The 21,610-nt window shown below is 43.5% G+C and overlaps 1 protein-coding gene across 4 annotated transcripts in view; it reads right to left on the bottom strand.

The window, feature by feature from the left end:
* The window catches only part of EIF2AK2 (eukaryotic translation initiation factor 2 alpha kinase 2), a 46,413-nt gene that overhangs the window by 17,535 nt on the left and 7,268 nt on the right, over positions 1-21,610 (bottom strand). For 2 of the 4 annotated variants that reach the window (XM_059405414.1, XM_059405411.1), the window contains exons 3-12: positions 18,921-19,345; positions 13,522-13,653; positions 12,814-12,934; positions 11,158-11,315; positions 9,272-9,398; positions 8,647-8,729; positions 8,387-8,480; positions 6,195-6,229; positions 4,907-4,969; positions 3,280-3,402 (exon numbers count right to left, since the gene is read on the bottom strand). In XM_059405414.1, coding sequence (XP_059261397.1) covers positions 3,280-3,402; positions 4,907-4,969; positions 6,195-6,229; positions 8,387-8,480; positions 8,647-8,729; positions 9,272-9,398; positions 11,158-11,315; positions 12,814-12,934; positions 13,522-13,640 — 923 coding nt within the window. In that variant the 5' untranslated portion in view covers positions 13,641-13,653; positions 18,921-19,345. Of the gene's footprint in view, positions 1-3,279; positions 3,403-4,906; positions 4,970-6,194; positions 6,230-8,386; positions 8,481-8,646; positions 8,730-9,271; positions 9,399-11,157; positions 11,316-12,813; positions 12,935-13,521; positions 13,654-16,543; positions 16,676-18,920; positions 19,346-21,610 lie in introns of those variants that run through there. The other 2 variants (XM_059405413.1, XM_059405412.1) reach the window with 2 other exon arrangements.

Here is a 21,610-nt window from a genome sequence, read left to right as displayed (position 1 = left end):
CCAGTAACAGAAGACAGCTACGTGTGCTTCCTTATTCAACGGTCACCCTGGTTGTTTAACACTCACCCTGAGTGTTTAACATGGAAGCCAGGAGGAACACCTGGGTGGCTCAGTGGGTTGGGCCTCTGCCTTCGACTCAGGTAATGATCCCAGGGTCCTGGGATCGAGCCCCGCTTGGGGCTCTCTGCTCAGCGGGCAACCTGCTTCCCCTCCTCTCTCTCTCTCTGCCTGCCTTTCTGCCTACTTGTGATCTCTGTCTGTCAAATAAATAAATATAATCTTTAAAAAAAAATAAAAATAAATGGAAGCCAGGAGCCCACCAAAGGAAAGACTGAACACACAGAAAATACACAGCTGTTCTCATTCTCAACATAACAGAAGAAGTGGTGACTTCATTCATTCCAAGTATCAGATAATTTAAAAGTCATTCGTGGTGGTCTTCAAATGCCAGTCATGCAAATCTTGGTAACTAATTCACACATCATATTTTGTTTAGACTTGTGTTAAAATCACTTTGGATTTCACAAGCCAACCCTGTTTGGGCTGCAAGGGTAACCCAGGCAACTTGAAGAACGCCAATCAGAATTTTCAGTGTGTAGCAAAAACAGACAAAGGAGATCTCCTATGCCGAGAAAGGGAGACTGCAGGAGCTTTACATGGATATGGGATCAAGAGCAAAATTCTGTGCTACAAGGAATTAATAAATTTGAGATTTCAAGGGTGAGAGAGGGTAAGCAAACATTTTATAATCCCATTTTTTAAACTTGAAAAGTTCTATACCTACATGTCACAAAATTTATAAGACTAAAGGAAGAAAAAGTACTCATAATTAACAGTCCTAATACAATCAGTGATTATTTTGGTTTGTTTCTTACCGTCTTTCTTCATACACTTTTTTTTGGTGATAACTTAATGACTTTTTTATTAACATAAAATGTATTATTTGCCCCAGGGGTACGGGACTGTGACTCATCCGGCTTACACATTTCATAACACTCACCATAGCACACACCCTCCCCCATATCCATAATTCAGCCACCCTCTCCCTACCTTCCCCCAACACCCCCCCCCAGGAACCCTCAGTTCGTTTTGTGAGATTAAGAGTCTCTTATGGTTTGTCTCCCTCCCGATCCCATCTTGTTTCATTTTTTTCCCTCTCTACCCCATGACCCCCCACCCAGTCTCTCATATTCCTCACATCAGAGAGATCGTTTCATACATATTTTTATATACTTATAATTATAGTATATAATTTTTATCCTATTTTCACATAACAGGTCATCTTTACATTTTCCTTGTTACACAATCTATGTAATCTATACATATCATGTATAACTTTCTCATTAAGATTTCAAAAGTACAAAAAATTAGAACAAATAGTATCATGACCTGCTACCTAGCCATCACCCAGATGAAACAGTTGTTAACTCCTGGCCAATCTGGTTTCATCTATGCTCTGACTCACTTCCTCATTTTCCCTGGATTATTCTGAAGCAAATTCCAGCATCACACCATTTCACGTGTAAATACTTTCAGTATATAAGCCTTACTTTTTAAAAAAAAGATTTTATTTATTTATTTGACAGAGAGAAAGAGAGCACAAGTAGGCAGAGAGGCAGGCAGAGAGAGAGAGGAAGGGAAGCAGGCTCCCCGCTGAGCAGAGAGCCCAATGCGGGTCTCAATCCCAGGACCCTGAGATCATGACCTGAGCCGGAGGCAGAGGCTTAACCCACTGAGCTACCCTGTTTTGCCATTGAGCAGGGGAGAGAACAGAACATACTTAATCACTTCTTCATTGTTGGACATTTGATTTGTTCTAATGTTTCACTGTGAAACAGTGATTTACATCCTCTTATACAACTTTTTCCATCATTTGGATAATATCCTTAGAATAGATCCCCACACAGGAAACCCGTGTGTCATGGTGAATAAATATTCCAAGTATATTCATAACTGTGTTATACTAATTTATGAAGCCACTAAAAATGTCCAAGATAGTATGTCCTTATCATCGTTATTACCGTTAAAAAAAATGCTACTGAATGTACGGAATAACACTTCATTCCTGTCAAGCAAAACAATGTGGAAAGAGGGGCACCTGGATGGCTTAGTCAGCTAAGCGACTGACTCTTGGTTTCAGCTAAGGTTATGGGATCGAGCCCTGTGTCAGACTCCATGCTCGGCATGAAGTCTGCTTGAGATTCTCTGTCTCTCTCCCTCTCTCCCCCAACTCCCCCACCCATGTGTGCTCTCTCTCTCTCGCTCTCTCCCTCTCTCTAAAATAAATAAATAAATCCTTAACACACACACACACACACACACCAACGTGGAAAGAAAAAGTCTTGTTTTGATGCCAGGTGGATATGGAGGGATTTCAACTGCAAGGCATTGTCCATGGCACAGGAAGTAGGTTTGTTTGGCGGAGAGGAGGAGTGGCTAGGACTCCATGCCTGCTTCTCCTTTGCTCACATCGTTTGCCTTAGCCCATGTCCCCTTCCCATCCCTGGCCAAGCTTTCTGAGGACTCTTTTCTTTCAAAAGATTTTATTTATGAATTTGTGAAAGAGGGAGAGGGAGAAAGAGAGAGCATGAGTGGGGGGAGGGTCAGAGGGAGAGGGACAAGCAGGCTCCCTGCTGAGCAGGGAGCCCGATGCAGGGCTCGATCCCAGGACTCTGAGATTATGACCTGAGCCAAAGGCAGATGCTTAACCCATTGAGACACTCAGGCATCCCCAAGCTTTCTGATGACTTCTGACTATAAATGCATAACAGATCCCGTGTCCCGTGTGGGGATGGCCCAGACGAACACATCCAACTCACAGGACAGTGACAGATAATGATACCTGTTCTTTTTCAGCCACTACATTTTGACATGGCGTATAATGCAATAATAGACAAATGGGATGGGTACCAACTAGCTTGTACCTCTGACCAATCAGTTCGCTTCTTTGGGTCTCAGTCTCCTAATTCGTAAAGTAAGGAGAGGAGACCAGAAAATCTCAAAGGTCACCGTTTGCTAGATGATTCCATAACTTCAGTTTTCATCAAGACAGAACTGAAGGAATGAACAATGGTCTACTCATTTTTTTTTTTCAGTGAAATAACCACAGTAAAATGGGGTTATTATGTTAGAGGAAGGCAAGCTCCTGATGAGAGAGTGACATTTTTAAGGAAGACTAGGAAAAAAGTAAATAATCTGCTAACGAAGATGAGAGACATTAAAAAAAGAATTGTGCAGGTTCACAAACCTTCTCATTCGAAGAAACAAGCATGTACTTACTTTTTATCATATTTAACACGTTTAATAACATAAATCTTCCCAACAATTTTGTGCTTTGCTTTGAAAACATGACCATATCCGCCTGAGCCAATCGGTGTTATTTCTGTAAAATCCTTAACAAACCTGAAAAGAGAAACGCCACTGTTACTCTGAGTTCTGTGGTCCTGGCCCTCTCCCCGCCCCCACCCCACGCTTCCACTCCCCCTTAAGGTCACCAGCAGGAAGACTGTATAACAAACATGGCGCTCCCTTCTAAATAAGAAGAGTGAAACTCTTCAAGCATCAAGTCTTAGTTTCTCTCCCGCTCCTGCTCCCAACATAACATATCTCGTGGTCATGCTGGTTCCCCAGCTACCACCAAGCTATCATAAGAGAAATGAGCATGGTCTCTGAGCCTACCTATGTTTGTAACTACCTGGTCTTCCCCTCTCTCTCCAGCCCCACATTCCATCATTAAGCCCTGGCAGTTCTACTCGCCAAACACATCACAGGTGTGTGCCCACTTTTGCTCATCTCCAACATCTTCACACCAGTTCAAGATCCCGTCAGGCTCCTTCAGAACCATCCTGGCTCGGACACTCCACTCCCTCTCCTTGCTTTACTCCAATCCACGAGCCACACAGCAAGCAGGGGGAGAAATACTGAGCATGTCTCTTTGTTTTTGCCTAAACGCTCCAACAGCCTCCTTTTGCTCTCAGCAAACCCCAGGAAGTCCTTAGACGGCCTACAAGGGGTCTCGTGCTTCCCTCCGCAGCTTGTCCCGTGGCACGGCACCCTTGCTCACCACACTCCAAGCACACAGCCTCTCCCCCTTGAACACTCACACAGCTTTCCTACCTCCACTCTTCCGCATGTTCTGCTTTTGTGAAGCCACAGAGCCCATCTCCCCGTGCTTAACTCATCCTCCAGGCGCCCCCACATGGATGACCCCACAGAAAGCCTTTGCCTCACCCCTCACACTAAACCCAAGAGTCCTATTTCCATTTTGTACCTCGTCATTGCTTTCCCTTCACACCTCTGACCAGAGATTATAATTACAGATTTTTCATGTAACTATCATCCCCACAAAACTCTGTGAGGGTGGAAGCTGTTTCTATTTGTTCCCGCTCTAGATCCAATGCCCAGCACAGTGCCAGGTATATAGGAGGTCAGTGTCTTCCTGTTGCAAATAGGTTTCACGTTTGTTTTTGATATTTTGTTTAAACCCAAACACATAATCTATCACAAGAGGAAACTCTTTTCAACATGAAATCTGGAATGGAGCTGGAAAATGGAAAACAGATTCGAGTGGATCTACTTCGATTCCTTTGGGGGTCTTTTGGAAAAAAAAATCACTGGCTTAAAGAAATATATATCTTCAATATTAAAAACTTCCATGGATGTCAGAGAAACTCATGTAAGCATCACACAAATCTACATTTACCACACTCCACTTGGATTCATCTAAACATTACTTCTCCAAGAGACAATGATCCTTTCGGGGTCTGACTGCACTAAAAAAAAAAAAAATTAACTGTTCAGAGAGAAATAGAATTAATCTGGCTGGTGTACAATAGTCCCTTCAGAAGATCTGTCAAATGAGCAAACATATCCTTAAACAGATCTTTTATACAGGTTTCCCTCTTACCTTTCTTCCACAGTGTACTTGTTTTCTTTGTTCACAGGAGAGTTAAAGGTAGGTGCCAAAGTTCTAAAATTTAAGAGAAGAATATAAAACTCAAGTAAAACTCAAATAAAAGAGAACTTTATGTCAGGCACTAGTTTTTTTTATATTCTGAGTCCACTATTAGAATTACAGGGTAGAACGTGTTAACCTTTCTTTTATAAAACAGTATACTGACAGTTCTCCCCTGTCCACTAATAATTTTTCATTCCTTTCCTGATTCCTTTTTTTTTTTTTGCCTTACCACATTCAATGTTGGTGATCTACCCACTTCTCCTTTCTCCCCTACAGACTCAAATCCAAAGAAAACAGATCTCCTTGCTCCTGGTCTTTGTACTTTATTCCTGGAGGGTGGTGAGCCATGTGCTCTGGGAAGTGCAAGCCCCAGTGAAAACTAAACATATTCAAATTGCTATCTTCCCCCAAGCCCTCAAGTCTTGAACTTCCTTAACCCCATCAGTGCCCATGATTCCCATCTGTGTCTCATCCACAAGGACCAATCTTCAAATCCTTTCTCCTTTGCCTCTTCTTCACCCCATTATTGCAACTCTATTCCCTCAAATCCTGTCTTCTCTTCCCGTACAGTCGGTCTTGCAAATTCTCCTCACCCCTCGTCACTGCCATGATAACCAAGATGTCCAATCACCTTCCACACACCTCTCCTGCCTCCTCCACCCAAACACCCACATCAGGAATCATCGCTCCCTGACACATCGCCTCTGGTTCAGAATATGTTGGTGGCCCATTATGGTCCCTATTGCAGTCCCATCCTCACTGATGACTCAGAGTTATATCTTTGTTTTTCTCTTCTGCTCCAGAAGCCAATCCATCTTTATGAATAGAACCTTTGATCTTTTCCTTTTCTTACCCAAGTCATTATACCAACCCCACCCTACCTGCTATCTGCAAAATAATGCAGTTCTCTGGAAAGTGCCTCTCCAAGGGTCACTTCTGTCAGCCTCGTCCAAAATAATGCCCTTAACCAATGTCTCTAGTGATACCCTCACAGGCCCTTTCCTCTACAGTGCAGTGTGTACATAAATTCAAAGACTTCTCTACGTATGTAAAATCACTTGTTTATAGATTTCAAGCTTTTGGGGGATCCTTAACCATGCTTTCTACTTCTGAAATTCCACTCAAAGAAGGGTATATAGTACTCTCCAAATATTGAAGACCTAGTAAATAAAGTTAACAGCCTAAGTCTCAAACAAAACTTCATTTCCAAATACGGGCACTGCATCACGATACCCACCTTTTCACCTTCTTTTCACTACTTCTGACATTGCTCTGGAACAAAAGAAAATGAAAAACAGTTTGAGATGATTAAATCAGTTATCTTGCTTTATCCTCCTGTGCTTCTAGATGTTTCTGTGATATTTCTGGTTCATTAAATGAACGAGCCTCATCAACTTAGGTATTCTCATCAAGCCCTGCTTCTCAGTTTACTTGGCTAGATCGAAGTTCTCACTGTTATAGCAACTAGACAGATAAGTCAGTAGGGGAGGGGGACAAAAAAGCAATCAGGGCAAGTTCAGCAGAAGCACTGATTTCCCCAGGACAGACCACAGACCCCCTGGTGATCCCCCTGGGCCAGTGGGTGTCAATAAGAAGGCGTACATCACAGTCCTCTACAGTGCTAAAGACTCAGATGGAGCTCAGGGATCCAGTCTAAAATAATTCCCCAAGTGCTTCTTATCTGGTTATCAGTTAAAAATGGCAATGCTAGGGGTCCCTCGGTGGCTCAGTCATTAAACGCCTGCCTTCAGCTCAGGTCATGATCCTGGGATGAAACCCCACATCAGATTCCCTGATCAGTGGGACGCCTGCTTCTCCCTCTCCCACTCTCCCTGCTTGTGTTCCCTCTCTCGCTGTCTTTCTCTCTGCCAAACAAATAAGTGGCTCAGTTGGTTGAGCAGCTGCCTTCGGCTCAGGTCATGATCCCAGGGTCCTGGGATCGAGTCCCACATCGGGCTCCTTGCTAGGCAGGGAGCCTGCTTCTCCCTCTGCCTCTGCCTGCCTCTTTGTCTGCCTGTGCTCGCTTGCTCTCTCTCCCTCTGTCTCTGGCAAATAAATAAATAAAATCTTTTTAAAAAATTCGAAAAAAAAAAAGAAAAAGAAAAAAATGACAATGCTAATAATTTCATTTTTAGCACAAATTAATAATTTTAATATTTAGCAAAAAAAGAGGAATCGTCACTCTCAAAATCTCAAAAGTTAATTTCACATAGCTATACCTTATTCATATTCCCTGTTATTCTGGTAGGTTTTGTAGTATTGCCAATCTGAATATGTTGACACGGAGGGGGGAGCATCAAACTCTGAGTTTATGAGCTCAGAACACTTCCCTCTGTGTGATGACTACAGTATATTAATGTAGCCATGCTGTTAATGGACAATGTTTCTTAAGTCTCTTCCTGTTACAAATGAGGTTGCAAGAAATATGTTTCTTTGTACACACGTAGGAGTGCTTCTCTAGGAGACATCCCCAGGAATGGAACTGCTTGAAGGCATGGCATCCACACCCTCCATTTCGCTCCATATGGCCAAACTGTTCCCCCCAATGGTTGTACCAACCTATACTTCTACCCACAGCACATGGTCGTTACAATCGGGAACACCGCTCTGCAACACTTAGTATCGCCAGACTCAAGTTTTGCCATGGTGATGGGTTTAAAGAAGTACCTAACTGCTGTTTTGAACTGCATTTTCCCTACTACCATGCAGTAAAGCATCTTTTCATATTTTTGTTGCCTATCTGGGTATCTCTTCTCTGAATTGCTCTGTTTAGATCCTTTTCCACATTTTTCTGAGCTGCCCTTCTTTTTCTTATTGATTTGTTTCAAGTTTGTTATAAATATGGCACTTGTGCAACATGAACTGTCACCACAAAAATTATCTGGTTTTTAAGTTTAGTTCTGACTTTTGTTTAAATCAGACTAAATATTAAAGGACATTATGAAGTACTGTCTGAGATCACAGGAACATATGGAAACATAAAAGTGAGTAGGAAGAGGAAGATGTAAGCGATCAGTGGAAGAATTCTGCATGTGAAGAGCGGGGGTTAATAAAGAAAGGAGGGATGTCTGGGTGGCTCAGTAGGGTTATAACCCGCTGTCTTTGGCTCAGGTCATAACCCCAGGGTCCTCGGATGGAGTCCCTCATTGGGTGCCTCCGCCCACCGCTCTGCCTGCTTGTGTGCTCACGCACTCTCTCTCCCTGACAAATAAATAAACAAATAAATAAATAAAATCTTTAAAAAAAAAAAAAAAAGAAAGAAAAGAAAAGAAAGAAAGGAGAAAGCCAAAATGCTGCCACATATTAATAGGAAACTAGAGTGTATGAGATAAAAGTGGGAAAATTACGGTTGAGGACTGGAGGCAATTGTTCAATGAGGAAACACAACAGAGAAAAAGATGATCAGGAAGCTAGAGGCTAATACTGTACCAGAGGAGATGAAGAAGTGTTGACACTGTTGCTGTTACAATTTCTTTCCGGTGCATTTGGTGAGGAATCATTTTCAAGTGGTGATTTAGAGGCACTAGAAGAAAAGGGGATCATTATTAATTGGTCAATGCTGCCTATCTTCTGTTGATCAGAATTCTTTCTCTAAATTCTCCTTAAACATTAAGCATTTTCATAAAAATGTGACCTCTCAGGCAGCAATCTAAATTTGTTAAATATCACCGCTATTTGTCCACACTTACGATATGTTTTTCACCAAAGTGCTGTTTCTGGAGTCACTAGACAAAGTAGTCCAAGAATCACTGGATGCTGCTGAGTCCTCTTTCTGAAAGAAAGAGTACCCCTTAGGAGTTTTAAGAGCAATTACATCACTTCTCCACACGTTTCGGTCTCTGTGTGCTAACTACCAGATTTATTTATGGATGCTTGATCTAGATTTAAAAAATGACCCTGGGGGCACGTGGGTGGCTCAGTGGGTTAAGCGTCTGCTTTCGGCTCAGGTCCTGATCTCAGGGTCCTGGGATCGAGTCCTACATCAGGCTCCCTGCTCAGGGTGAGAGTCTGCTTCTCGCCCTCTCACCCTCTTTCTGCACCCCCCAAACTCTCTCTCTCACTCCCTCTCACTCTCTCAAATAAATAAAACCTTCAAAAAACCCAAAGCACCCAACAACCCCGAGTTGCCAACAGAACTTTGCTCTCTGGGGTCTCCTGGCCCCATGGCTCGTGGCTCATTGATGAAACACAGAATGGAGGAATCCTTTTGCTCTGTGACTGGCTGTCTTGGCATCATCTAAATGCAGTCTTACGTCAAATCCACTTCAAAAAGAATCTTAAAATTTATAAGTTAAATCCAAGGGCAGAACATACCATGAAGGCCTTCTCTGACTCTATCTGCTCATATGCAAATTTCGCGGCCATCTGTTTTGCCTCCTGCTTAGTAGCACCTTCACCAACAGCATATTCTTTCTGTCCAATCTTGCATCTATAATAAAATCTAGGAGAAACGATAAAGAATATTCACCCAAATATCAAAAAACAAACAAACAAAAACAGTAAATCTAACTCAGGATTTGGAAACAAACACAGATGAACAAAGATCTTAAAATCCCCCTAACTTAATGGGTAGGTTTACAGTTTGTATCTTGTAGCATATAAATTTTTGATAAGACGGCTGGCCGATTTGCTAGAATAACCAGGACTGGTTGATGTCTCCGCTCGCATTTTTCAGGCAACTTCTTTTTGTTGCTTCACCGAAAGATCTGGTGAAAAAGGAACTTGATGGGGATTTTAAAAAATTCCTCAAAGGTCAAAAGATCCAGAGGTAGAGAAGGAAGAGAGATCTGGGGAATTTTTCAGAGATGCTCAAATGGAAAGAAAAAGCCTACGTTGGGAAAGTAGGACTTCTACAGGAGAAACAATAAGGTTACAGTGTTTTGTAAAAAATGGGCAAATCAGAGATTGGGTTCTAACTTCAGGATTATCTGCTCCCTGTTCATGTGTCCCCAGACCTAAGGAAATCCCCATAGTGCAAGAGCTCCATGAAGTCCATGCCCTCCTCATAGGAGATGTAAGAATATTTGTGGTGAGGCAAGGGTCCAATTATAGAAGAACTCTAGTTAAGGTGGAAAAGCAATGGACCTAGTAAGCATCAGGGAGTTACTATATATTACTTCAAAATTATTCCAGTATTATTGGCCATGGAGGCAAACACATCCAACCAGGGTGAGTCTTCCCTCCTGGACCCTGAAGGCAGAACTAGATTGAGTGACTGGGTGGTGTGTACGGCCCCTATTCTCCCAGGTACCCTTAAGTAGATGTCTTCTCTCTTTTAGGTAACTCATATTAGAGTGTTTAATCCCAAGGAAGCAAACAGGTGAGCTCTGAGACAATAGAACAGCCTCCTACTTTATTGAGATCCACTCACACAATTCACTGTGGACTCTTCCATGCCAAAGAATACTCTTCTGTTTTCCTCTTCCTGGTTCTGGCCTAAAAGCCATCAGAGTTTTCAAAGTCCATAACTTTTCAGAGTCAATTCAGAGGCTGGTTTCCTGAAGTGGTTATTTGGACTATTTGTCGTTTAGATTTTTTTTTTTTTTTTTTTTTTTGTAGCCAAGAGCAATTTCCTTCAGGCTCATTTACTTTCAGCTTTTACCAGTTCCTATCCATTCTTTATCCTCACTTCCAAAGTCTTGGCAATTCTGAAACTCTCCTCCGTCTCACCCTTCATATTTCTTAAATCTGGGTCTCCTCACAGCCTATGGCTAAAACCCGTTTCTCTTAAGACATGATATTTGTCTAGAGAGCGACACCATTTAACTGAATTTGAAGGACAAACACCTAGACAAATGGCTCTCTAATCTGATGATGGTGAAAGAGTCATTTTACCTACACCTGTGGTCCAGTCTTTGTCACACAGCCACTCCCCCTGTGACCTGTGACCATCTCCACACACCCCTCCCCCAGCAGGGCACCCCATTCTCTCTTAGGTCTCCTGTAGACTAAACCATCCAGATATACCTCAGAAATAAAGGATTCCCCATAATCAATCCATTAATGTATACGGGTCCCATCTTCAGCAATTAAATATTTTAATTATGAAAATGACCAATTGTGTGTAAGTCATATAAAACCTTCCATGCAAAAGGCCCCAAAAAGGAGGACAAATGTTTCTGGAAAATTAGACATGAAAACAACCCCATTCTATTGCTTAGATATAATGAGACAGAAGGAAAAGATGAACTACATCTCACCTTTCTGGCTCAGATTTGTTCAGTTCACATTGTTCATAATTTACAGATAGTTTTTCCTTCTGGGCAAGCCTATTCAAACGGCCTATGAAATTCTCAATGGATCCTATTCCTAGTCCTTCTGAAGTATCTGTTGTTGTCAGTGATAAAGAACTAACTGCCTACAAAGAAAAAAAAAATCTTGTTTAATACAGATGAAAACAAAGATTTAACCATTTTATTTCCTCTAATAAAATTACTATGAACAATTTGAAAGACAACTTAGATTTCATGTACTGCCCTAGTCTACTATCTTCTTGAGTAAAAGTCTAAGTATATGTCTTTTTCTACCAGAAAAAAACCCATGAGAAAAAGATAACAATAACTATAACTAGATAACTATAACTATAACTATAAAAGGAACCATCCTTTTATAGTTTCCTACAGAAAAACAAAGTAGTCAGCTTCCTCATTTATCCACCCAAAATACTGTAACACTGTCTACCTCATGTTAGGTTTTATAAATCTCAAAAAACAAGATAGCCGATGTACAAGTAAAGCTATATCCTGGATCACACCTTATTGGGAAAGAGTAATATAACAGCACCATTCATTCCATTCTTATCTCTACCGTTTTCCTAATCTGACAAAACCCTGTCCAAAGTTTTTCTACTTTATTAATCTTGTCAAAGAACTAACTTTTGGCTTTATGGACCTTCTTTATTATTTCTTGATTTTCTTTTACATTAACGTTTGGCCTTGCTATTATTTTCTTTCTTCTGCTTTTTTTTGGGGGGGGTGGGGGGGGGGAAGGCATTCTATTGTTCCTTTCCTAACTTCTCAGGCTCATTAACATTTTGTGAGTTTGTAATTTTGCCAGATTTACTTTTCCCAGTTTTGTTACAAGGGTGACATCCTTGAGGAAGACTTTTCAGGGAAGTATCTTAAAAGTCAATGTTTTCAAGATTTTCAGTATCTGAGAAAAGATCTTCTTTGGTCCCACATGTAAATGACTACTTGTCTCATTTTATTGCCAGTTCTCTGTTATCCCGTGGTTTGAAACGATGCTGTGGACAGCAAGATATTTTTTTCTTCATTTTTACATCTTAAATAACTTCCTTTATCTGCCTCAATGCTTACAGGATTTTTTTCATCATCCCTAGAGTTCAGGACTTTCCCAATGATTGACATTCTTGGCAGATCTGTATTTTTGTGTATCTGTTGAGTTATTTTTATCTGCATCGAGGTTTTCCTTTATTTCAGAAACACTTTACACTGGAATTTCTTCAGATAGCTTTCTCTGTACTCTTTACTCTGGTCTCAGCCTCTGGGAAACCAATTCCACGAATGTTGGGTCTCCATGACCTGTCCTGCTCATCTGTCATCCTCTCCACTGTCCTTCTATTCCCCAGTGGTTGGGGGTGCTCCTGCCAGCTCATTTCTCGCTTTTGCCTTTCCCACTCACTCAACTTCAGAGACAGTGGCTACTGCTGGCACTCTAAATAGATATTGGCAGGCTTTGCCCACTACTTCCTAGATGAACCTCTCACTCAGGGCTCTACAGAAATGGAGATGGGGGAAAAAGAACTGAACTTCTGAATGGAAGAGAACCTGTGAATGGCTTTACTCTGTCTGTGGGTGTTTTCTCCCCGAGTAAAGTTTAAAAGCGCATTTACTCACCTTGCTTTCTTCGTTAAGTTTTTCAATAGCTAATTTGGCTGCAGCATTTTTGGCCTCCTTCTTTGATTTACCTTCAGCTTCTGAATATTTTCTCTCATTTATGATAACTTGAAATGTAAACCTGATTACAAAGACAATATTCACAAAATGTTATTAAGTTCAAGCATTGTCTAAGGACAAGTGTTCCAGTCACACTGCCTCCTGTGACCTTGAAGATTTTAACCGGTTCAATATAGAATTTAAGCAGTGACACACAAACAGCAGAATAGCACATCATCTTTGCTGTAGAGCTAAATTATTGACTCCAAAATTGTGTCAGAGTTGCCATTCTTACAGTTCATATTTTAGAGAGATATACCTTTTTAAAAAGCAATTTGGGGTGCCTGGCTGGCTCACTCAGTAGAGCATGAATTCTGGATCTCAGAGTTTAAGAGCCAGCCCCACATTGGGTGGAGATAATACTATTAAAAAATCTTTTTTTTTTTTTAAAGATTTTATTTATTTATTTGACAGACAGAGATCACAAGTAGGCAGAGAGGCAGGCAGAGAGAGAGAGGGAAGCAGGCTCCCTGCTGAGCAGAGAGCCCGATGTGGGACTCGATCCCAGGACCCTGAGACCATGACCCGAGCCGAAGGCAGCGGCTTAACCCACTGAGCCACCCAGGCGCCCCATATTAAAAAATCTTTAAAAAAAAAATAGCAACTTACTTTAAGTTATGTGCAGGTCCTTTCTTAGACAGTTCATAATACTTAAGTACCAAGTTGTGCTTCTGACAGTATGTATTAAGTTCTTCTATAGAAAAACTTGGTGGACGCACATTGGCCATTTCTTCTAGTAACCTAGAACAGAAGAGATGTTTGAAAAAAGTGACACAGAACATATTTAACCTGATTTTCCCAATCCAATGTAGGAGACAAAACAGGATAAGAAGAATCTTCTTTCTAAGGCTCATCTCAGCCCCACATAAATCCAGAGAAGACTTTCTTACAAAATCCTTTTCCTTCATGATTTGCACACCAATTGAATTTCTCCAAAACTTTCTACTTTTAAAACTCAACTGGCAAAAAAAGGAAATGGGACTTTCTCTTCTACTCTGCTCTGTTTCCAGTGAGGGTCAGACATGGGTTTGTCCACCTGCTTGAGCTACATGGGTAGAATTAGGATTCTTCATGCTGAGAAGAAAAAGGTCAGGAGTACATATGTAAGGTGAAGTTTATGAAATCATTAAAGATTTCTCTATACTTGGGACGCCTGGGTGGCTCAGTTGGTTAAGCAGCTGCCTTCGGCTCAGGTCATAATCCCAGCGTCCTGGGATCGAGTCCCACATCGGGCTCCTTGCTCCGCAGGGAGCCTGCTTCTCCCTCTGACTCTGCCTGCCACTCTGTCTGCCTGTGCTCGCTCTCACTCTCTCTCTCTTACGAATAAATAAATAAAATCTTAAAAAAAAAAAAAGATTTCTCTATACAGAAACAGATTCCCCTATGAAATCCCAAAAATCTTCCCTTTAAAATGTGCATTAGTCAATTGTAGGTAAATTTACCTGGGTAAATTATGACCCTAGTTTATGGGTCTCATTAGACCAAGAGGGTAGCAATGATTTAAGTCATAATGAAAATAAAAATATATAGAATCTAAATATAGGAGCCAAAACTATGAAACTCTAAGAAGAAAACATAAGGGCAAATCTTCAGAATCTTGGATTTGGCAGTGGAATCTTCGCAATGACAGCAACAACACAAGCAGCAAAATAAAACAGAGAGATTGGGCTTTATTGAAAGTAAAAACAGGGGTGCCTGAGTGGCTCAGGTGGTTAAGCGTCTGCTTTCAGCTCAGGTCATGATCCCAGGGTCCTGGATCTCTGTTTTCTCTTAAATAAATAAATAAATAAATAAAATCTTAAAAATAAATAAAAACACTGTGTCACATAGGACACTATGAGGAAAATGAAAATCTAAAGAAAGAGATATCTTAGTTCATATATCTGATAAGAGTCCAGTATCCAGAATATATAAAGAACTTTTACAATTCAACAATAAAAAGACAATCCAAGTAAAAATCTGGCAAAGGACCTGAACAGACTATTTCTTCTAAATAGTCTAGTGCCCCAGGGCCCTGTTTTAGATCTCCTCTCTGCTCTATTAACACAAACTCCCTCTAGACTTAAGGCTTTAAATTCCACCTACACAATGATAGTTATCAAAAGAACACCTCTAACTCTGACTACTTCTTAACTCTAACTGCTTCTGTCCAGTAGGCTGCCTCCTTGAAATGCTCTTGACTATACCCCATGCACTGCCTTCGTCTGGTCAATTCCTATTTCCTATAGGTTTCAGCTCAGATGTCACTTCCCAGACACCCTGGAAGAGGTCATGGTCCCGTGCTCCACAACAGCTCTTGTCCCCTTACCTGCAATTGCTTATATAACTGACTGTCTTCCAAAAGAGACCATGACCTATAACAGGGATGGGGCCAGGCTGTTAGAATAAGGGCTCCATAATCAATGAATGAATATCTACAGACCTTCCCCACCTGCATGACTTGTCACATACTTGTCTCTTTGCTTTTGAATGCAGTATCTGCACCCTCAGTCCACCAGGCAACCCCCACTCATCTGTGAGGCTCCCACATTTTCTTTGATGTTGGGGGGGCAGCCAGTCCTCCTCCAAGGGCCCACCACTCCACCTTGTCCAGCTCCCATAACAGCCCAGTCAGTTAGCAATTTGGGAAGCAGTTCTATGTCTTACTCCTTTTGTATCACCAAAACCTAGTGGCAAGCAGGAAATGCTGAACACTTGGATGGTGCATAGGAAAATGAAAGAACGACTCATTAAAATTAAATATTCTACTCGAAACCCCCTCGTCTTCTCCCTTTTCTTCATCTGCTGCTTTCCATGCATCCTTTCTTCATTTGTTCAATGGATGGCTAGCAAGTGCCAGGCATTATTGTGACAATGAGTATCCATCCAGATGTGGACAAGACAAATTCACACCTGACCTGCATTCCACTGAGGGAAGACAGAAAATGACCATGCACAGAAACTGGTAACAGGCTGGACATATGATGACCCGATGGCCAGAAGTGTTATAATGAAATTAAATAGGGGTGTGGCATAGGAGGGTGAGTTGGTAGGCAGGGACAGATAAAGGGGAGGCGGTTTTAAACATAGTGTTCACAAAAGACCTTTCTTGGGAGGCAATTTTAAATGAAGACTGAATAATGAGAAAGTCCATTATATCAAGATATGGGGGAAGTGTATCTCAGGAACCAGCATGGCTTTGGAGGGGATAACAAAAAGAAGGGGACTGCTGCCCAGTGAATGAGGGGGAAAGAGTAGGAAATATGTCAGAGAGGTCAGTGCCATGCACACAGACCTTGTAGGTCATGGTCAGAACCAATGGATGGTATTCCGATTGCAATACCTGGACACTGCATTGGACTGGACATTTTCTAAATAGAGGGGGGATGTGAGTGGATTTATGTTTTAGGTGATGACTCTGACACTATGGGAAAAGTAGAGTCTGGGGGCAGGGACAGGTGTGGGTAGTGGAGCAGAGCACAAGCAGAAGCTGCTGCCATTGTTTGGGTGAGCAATGATGGTGGCTGGAAGCACGTGCTGGGAGTATCTAGAGTCTGCACAAAGGCAAAGCCATCACGTTACTGCTCAGTGTCATGGAGATAGTCAGACTAGAGGTCACACTGCTCTGGGCTAAACTCTCTCTGAACCTTACCTTTGTGACCTGAAGACAGGAACAAAAACAGCAGATTCAGAGGTTGTTGTGGGAGAGAAATCAGACAAAAAACATCCAGCAGAGTCCTCCCCTCAACAAATGGTGCTCCTGGTCTGCAATTCTGAAATCCACAAAGCTCTAAAAACGGAGATGCATTTTTTTTCTTTCGTTTTGATTTTGATAGCTTTGTAGCCCCCTGTCTAGACCTGAGTGGACATGAGCTATTTATAGTTTTCATGATACTTTGTTGTTCACGTATACATTTCACTACATAAATGGTTTTATTCTAGAGGGCTGCCCCCCCAAGTCTCCTGAGAACATTCCGCAATAGACAGGATTTACGCTGGCTTACCTCGCTAAAATCCAAAACTCTCTGAATACCAGAACATGCCTGGCCCAAGGGTCATTGATAAGGATCTTCAGCTGTACCATTATTTTTAGGAACCAGTGTCATTTACTTTGGTCCCAACCATGAGACCATACATGAGGCGGGGAGGGGACCACAGTTATCAGAAGAGCAGTCATGGAAGAACCCTTAGCAACTATATCCTGAAGTTCTATCATCCACTCTAAGCCCCCAGCACTTTTAATGTTAAGTAACTACCCATCATCAGAAGGACAAGCCAGTTCAAATTTAAGTAAAATATATGTGCAAACTAAGAAAGTGCTGAATTAACATGTTTGAAAAAATACTTCCAAGTCTGGAAAAAAAAAATCAGGCTTCTTTTCAACTACTGTCAATAAATCTTGTTTTGATTCTCTGTTCTCATTTTCCTAAAGGAAATCTCCAGCAAAAATCACCTTCTTCATCTTACTTTGTGGCCTCTGTCCCTTCTGGCCAACTACCAGCTCCCTGAGGACCCCGCCCCTTCCAGGTCTTGCACAATGCTTGGCCTACAACATGCATACAACTAGGATCTTGATTGTTCAATGAATGAACTATAGGTTCAGGGTTATGGATCTTCAGGTTCAACTAAGCAAAGTGAAGAAGAGCATAATCTGCCCCAAATTCTAAGCTCTTGACAGCAGAGTTTACCTTTTAGCTCTCCTTTGGGAGCTGTTTCAAGTACTAAAGAAATCAGTCCAACAGGAAGTCTCACTATTCTCTAATTCAAAAGAGAATTTAGAAATTGCCATTCATTAAACAGATATTTAATGAGAACCTATTACTACCGGTGCACAAAACCCTGCTCTTGTAAACTTCCTAGAGGAGGAACACAGACAAATTCATAAAACAATGTCACTGGCTGGTAACTACTGTGCTGGAAACTGAAGCAGAGAAAGGGTGAACAGGCAGGGAAGGGCGGGGTTTCTTTTACACAGCTGGTTGTTCAGAGAAGGCTGCTCTGATTTGATGTCACTGCCAGAAGTACAGGGTAAAGCAAAAGAATGACCCATGCAGGCATCTGGGGGAAGAAAGAGCTTTCCAGGAAGGGGAAACAGGCGTGCAAAGGCCCAGAGGCAGGCATGTACTTTCCTGTATCCCAAAACAACAATGAGGCCTGTCTGGTCACAGTGGAGAGAGCAAGAAGCCTTGTCAGCACCATGTACTGATTTTTTTTTTTTTTAAGATTAATTTACTTATTTGAGAGAGAGCACACGCATGAGCTAGGGGGAGGGGCAGAGGGAGAGAATCTCAAGCAGGCTCCTGGCCCTACTTGGTGGGAGGCAGGGAGGCTCCAGACGACTGGGGTCTGGGCTCCATCTCAGGACTCCCAGATCATGACCTGAGCAGAAACCAAGAATCCGTGGCTTAACGGAGCCACCCTGGCACCCTCACTGACCGAATTCTGATGGGATGGTGAGCTATTGGGGTGATCCGAGCAGAGGGTCCTGTTTTAAGGACCTGATTTAAAGGATCCCCTCTGCTGCGGCGCTGAGAAAAGATACGGGGGACAGGGTGGTACAGGTTGGGGCGGGGCTAAAGGGTGGGATGGGGTGCGCTAAGGCAGGGCAATTGGGAAACAACAGCAACTGTGTAGGCAGGAGATTTTTAGCCAGGGCCTATTTAGTCAATCTATGGGAAATCCAGGCCTCTGTATTTCCCTTCTGTCACAGTTCCCAACTTATGTTTTCCGCGAGATCCCCCGCCACTCCAGCTGGGGAAATTCGTTACTTGCTCTTATAGAAATTCCTCGCGGGGTGGGGGAAATGGCTTTCAGACCCCACTGCGCTGCGCGAACGTTTCCCGGGCTCTGGCAAGGGCGCCGCACCTCGGCTGCGGGCCTCGGACAGCGCTCCCGCGCGGCCGGGCCACGGGTCGGGGGCCTCTCACCCGCGTCCACATCCCCGGCCGGGACTCGCCCTTGGCCGCGCCCGCGCGGTCTCCTCTCCCCGAAGCCCCCCGCGCTCCCCGCACGCCCAGATCCCTACTCACCCGCACCGCCGCCGCCGAGCTCCTGCGGGGTCCGGACCGCTCACTCTCGCTTTCGTTTTCCCCGCGGGCTCCGCCTTCCGCCGCGGCCGCCCGGCCCCCTCCCGCTCCTGGATCGCGCGAAACTGGAACCGCGCTCGGAGTTCGCGCCGGACGCGCTGGCACCCACGTGTCGTCCGGAGGCCACCAGGCGCGCAAGGACCTTCCTACCCTCCGACCCGGGCTCCCGCGTCTGTTTCTGCCCCGCCCCCGTGTGCGAGATCCGTCAGCGGGAAGAAACCGGGCACACCCAGGGCCCCCAGCGCCCGCGGTCGGCCAAGGTGGATATTATCCGTTCCGTTTCACGATCAAAGAAACTGAGTAAATTAACTCGCCCACAGTCCTGCTGCTCGTAAGTGTGAAAGCCAGGATTCAACTCAAGGTCAGGCCTGTAAAACACCAAAGTATGTCCCCTTTTCACCCTGCTACCTCCTCACTTTTACAAGGCTGCGGGGCGAAGAGCCCTGGGGACATAGCCCTCCTTAGGTCAGTGTCCAGCCATCCATCCATTCAACAGGTACTTGCCAGTGCCATTCTAAGCACCAGCCACCTGCTCCCTGTGGGACCGCGTGGAGTTTGCCTACCAAAGCCCCACTAAGTAGTCCTCGATTTGTAAGAAACAGACACAGGGATTGAGGAGTGCTGAGGACTTACAACAATACTGACAAGTAGGTGCCATTGCTATACCTATTTAACGGATGAGAAAACTGAGGCCTGACGCACAGAGCCGTTAACACAGGAAGCAGGAGAACTAGGATTAGAACCAGAAATCTGTACCCTCAGCATCTTTGCAGTGGTGCCGAGATGGACCTCGGATATTTGTTCAGTATTTGGTTTCGGCTCTAGGAGTCCCTCTCCACTTCTCGCCGACAAACGCCGGAATTTCAGGCTATCAATGGCTAAACACTATATTTTCTTTCTTTCTTTCTTTCTTTCTTTCTTTCTTTCTTTCTTTCTTTTTTTTAAGATTTTATTTATTTATTTGACAGACAGAGATCACAAGCAGGCGGAAACGCAGGCAGAGAGAGAGGAAGGGAAGCAGCCTCCCAGCCGAGCAGGGAGCCCGATGCCATGCAGGGCTCCATGCTGGGACCCTGGAATCACGGCCTGAGCCTAAGGCAGACGCTTTAACCCACGAAGCCACCCAGGTGCCCCAACACTCTATTTTCTTTATAGCTCATGTCCTGGGCATGATTTAAATTTCGCAAATGAAAAAAATAAATAAATTTCGCAAATTTGAAGTACTGGTGGAAGGTTTGTAAGGATGATAGGAGGTAGAGCCATCTTTCTGGGGAATTTCCAGATGACAAAAACTCCAGCAATGCAGGAATCTGCAAGAGACCATTTGCCGGTTTTGTAGGTATGTGGTGGCTGTGGCAGCAGCAATGGCAGTATCAGCGACAAGTTGCCATTTAAAGAAAGGAAAAGACAAGTTCTGTCAACCCACATCACTGAGCTCGTGGAAGGTTCCCTGTGACCAGGTGACTGAGAGACGAAAAGCTGCACGTAGCACAGTACACTGGCACTCATCAGAAGTGGACTGATGTACTACACCAGCCCCTCTGTGAGGTGGCCCTAAAGTATAGCGGAAGAAAGGAAATCCTCCCCGTGGACAAAACCTTGAGTAGTAGTTGTCATGTGGAAAGAGAGGAAGCTAGTGGCTTGGATAAAACCAAGTTAGCTGGATAGTCAGAGCTTTGGAAGGAACAACATCAGAGGATTGGTGATAAGGTGACCTGAGGAAAATGATGTGGGTAGACCAGTTGGACACAGAATAGGAGCATATTGTGAATGTTCATGGAAGGCATCCACTTCTGAGGAAGTTTTTGAGAAGCAGTGGGCAGGAAGACTTCTATAGACATTGGTCAGTCTTTTCCCCAGCCTTGCCGGTGCTTCTTCAAGGAATGAGACTGTGGCAGTAGGAACATATGATGTACATGAGCTCATCAACATGAAATTCTCATCAAGGCTGATCTGACTGATCAGAGTCAGATGTTGGGCTGAGCACCCAACATTCTCACATCAGGGACCAATTCTGGGCCCCCGTGGAGAAGACCAGACACCAAGGGAGACCAGCCAGCCACTTTGTGGCAGACAGGTAATGCTAGGACCCTTCCATCAGGGAGTGCGCAGGGATTTGCCCTCTGGGGGGTGAACATTTAAATGAAAATACAGATTTGCCTTTCCTTCCAGCAGTGCTTTTGCCAGCATCAACATTGGTGGACATTCTTAATACCTTGCTCACCATCATGGTATCCCTCACTAAGAGACCCATTTTACAGAGGAAAAAGTGACTGCCATGGGAGTCAATGACTTTATTATGAACCTCATTACCCCAAGCAACTGGCCATATTGGACAGTAGGGTAGAGTAATGAAGACTCAGCTACAGCCCCAAGTAGGAGACAGCACTTACCAAGCTGGGTGTGCTGCCCTTCATGGATAGTGTATGTTCTAAACCAAATTGCTACTTTTTTCATGGCTGGGACACATGAACTCCGGAAACAGTAAAAGTGAGAGAGTTGTGTCCCACAATTAAACCTAGTTCGGGACTCCTGGATGGTTCAATCGGTTAGACATCTGCCTTTGGCTCAGGTCGTGATCTCAGGGTCCTGGGGTCAGCCAGTGTCAGGCTTCTTGCTCAGTGGAGAGTCTG

The sequence above is a fragment of the Mustela nigripes genome, chromosome 7 (assembly GCF_022355385.1).
Source record: "Mustela nigripes isolate SB6536 chromosome 7, MUSNIG.SB6536, whole genome shotgun sequence".
Lineage (NCBI taxonomy): Eukaryota > Metazoa > Chordata > Mammalia > Carnivora > Mustelidae > Mustela > Mustela nigripes.
This window is presented reverse-complemented; position numbering and strand designations above follow the sequence as displayed.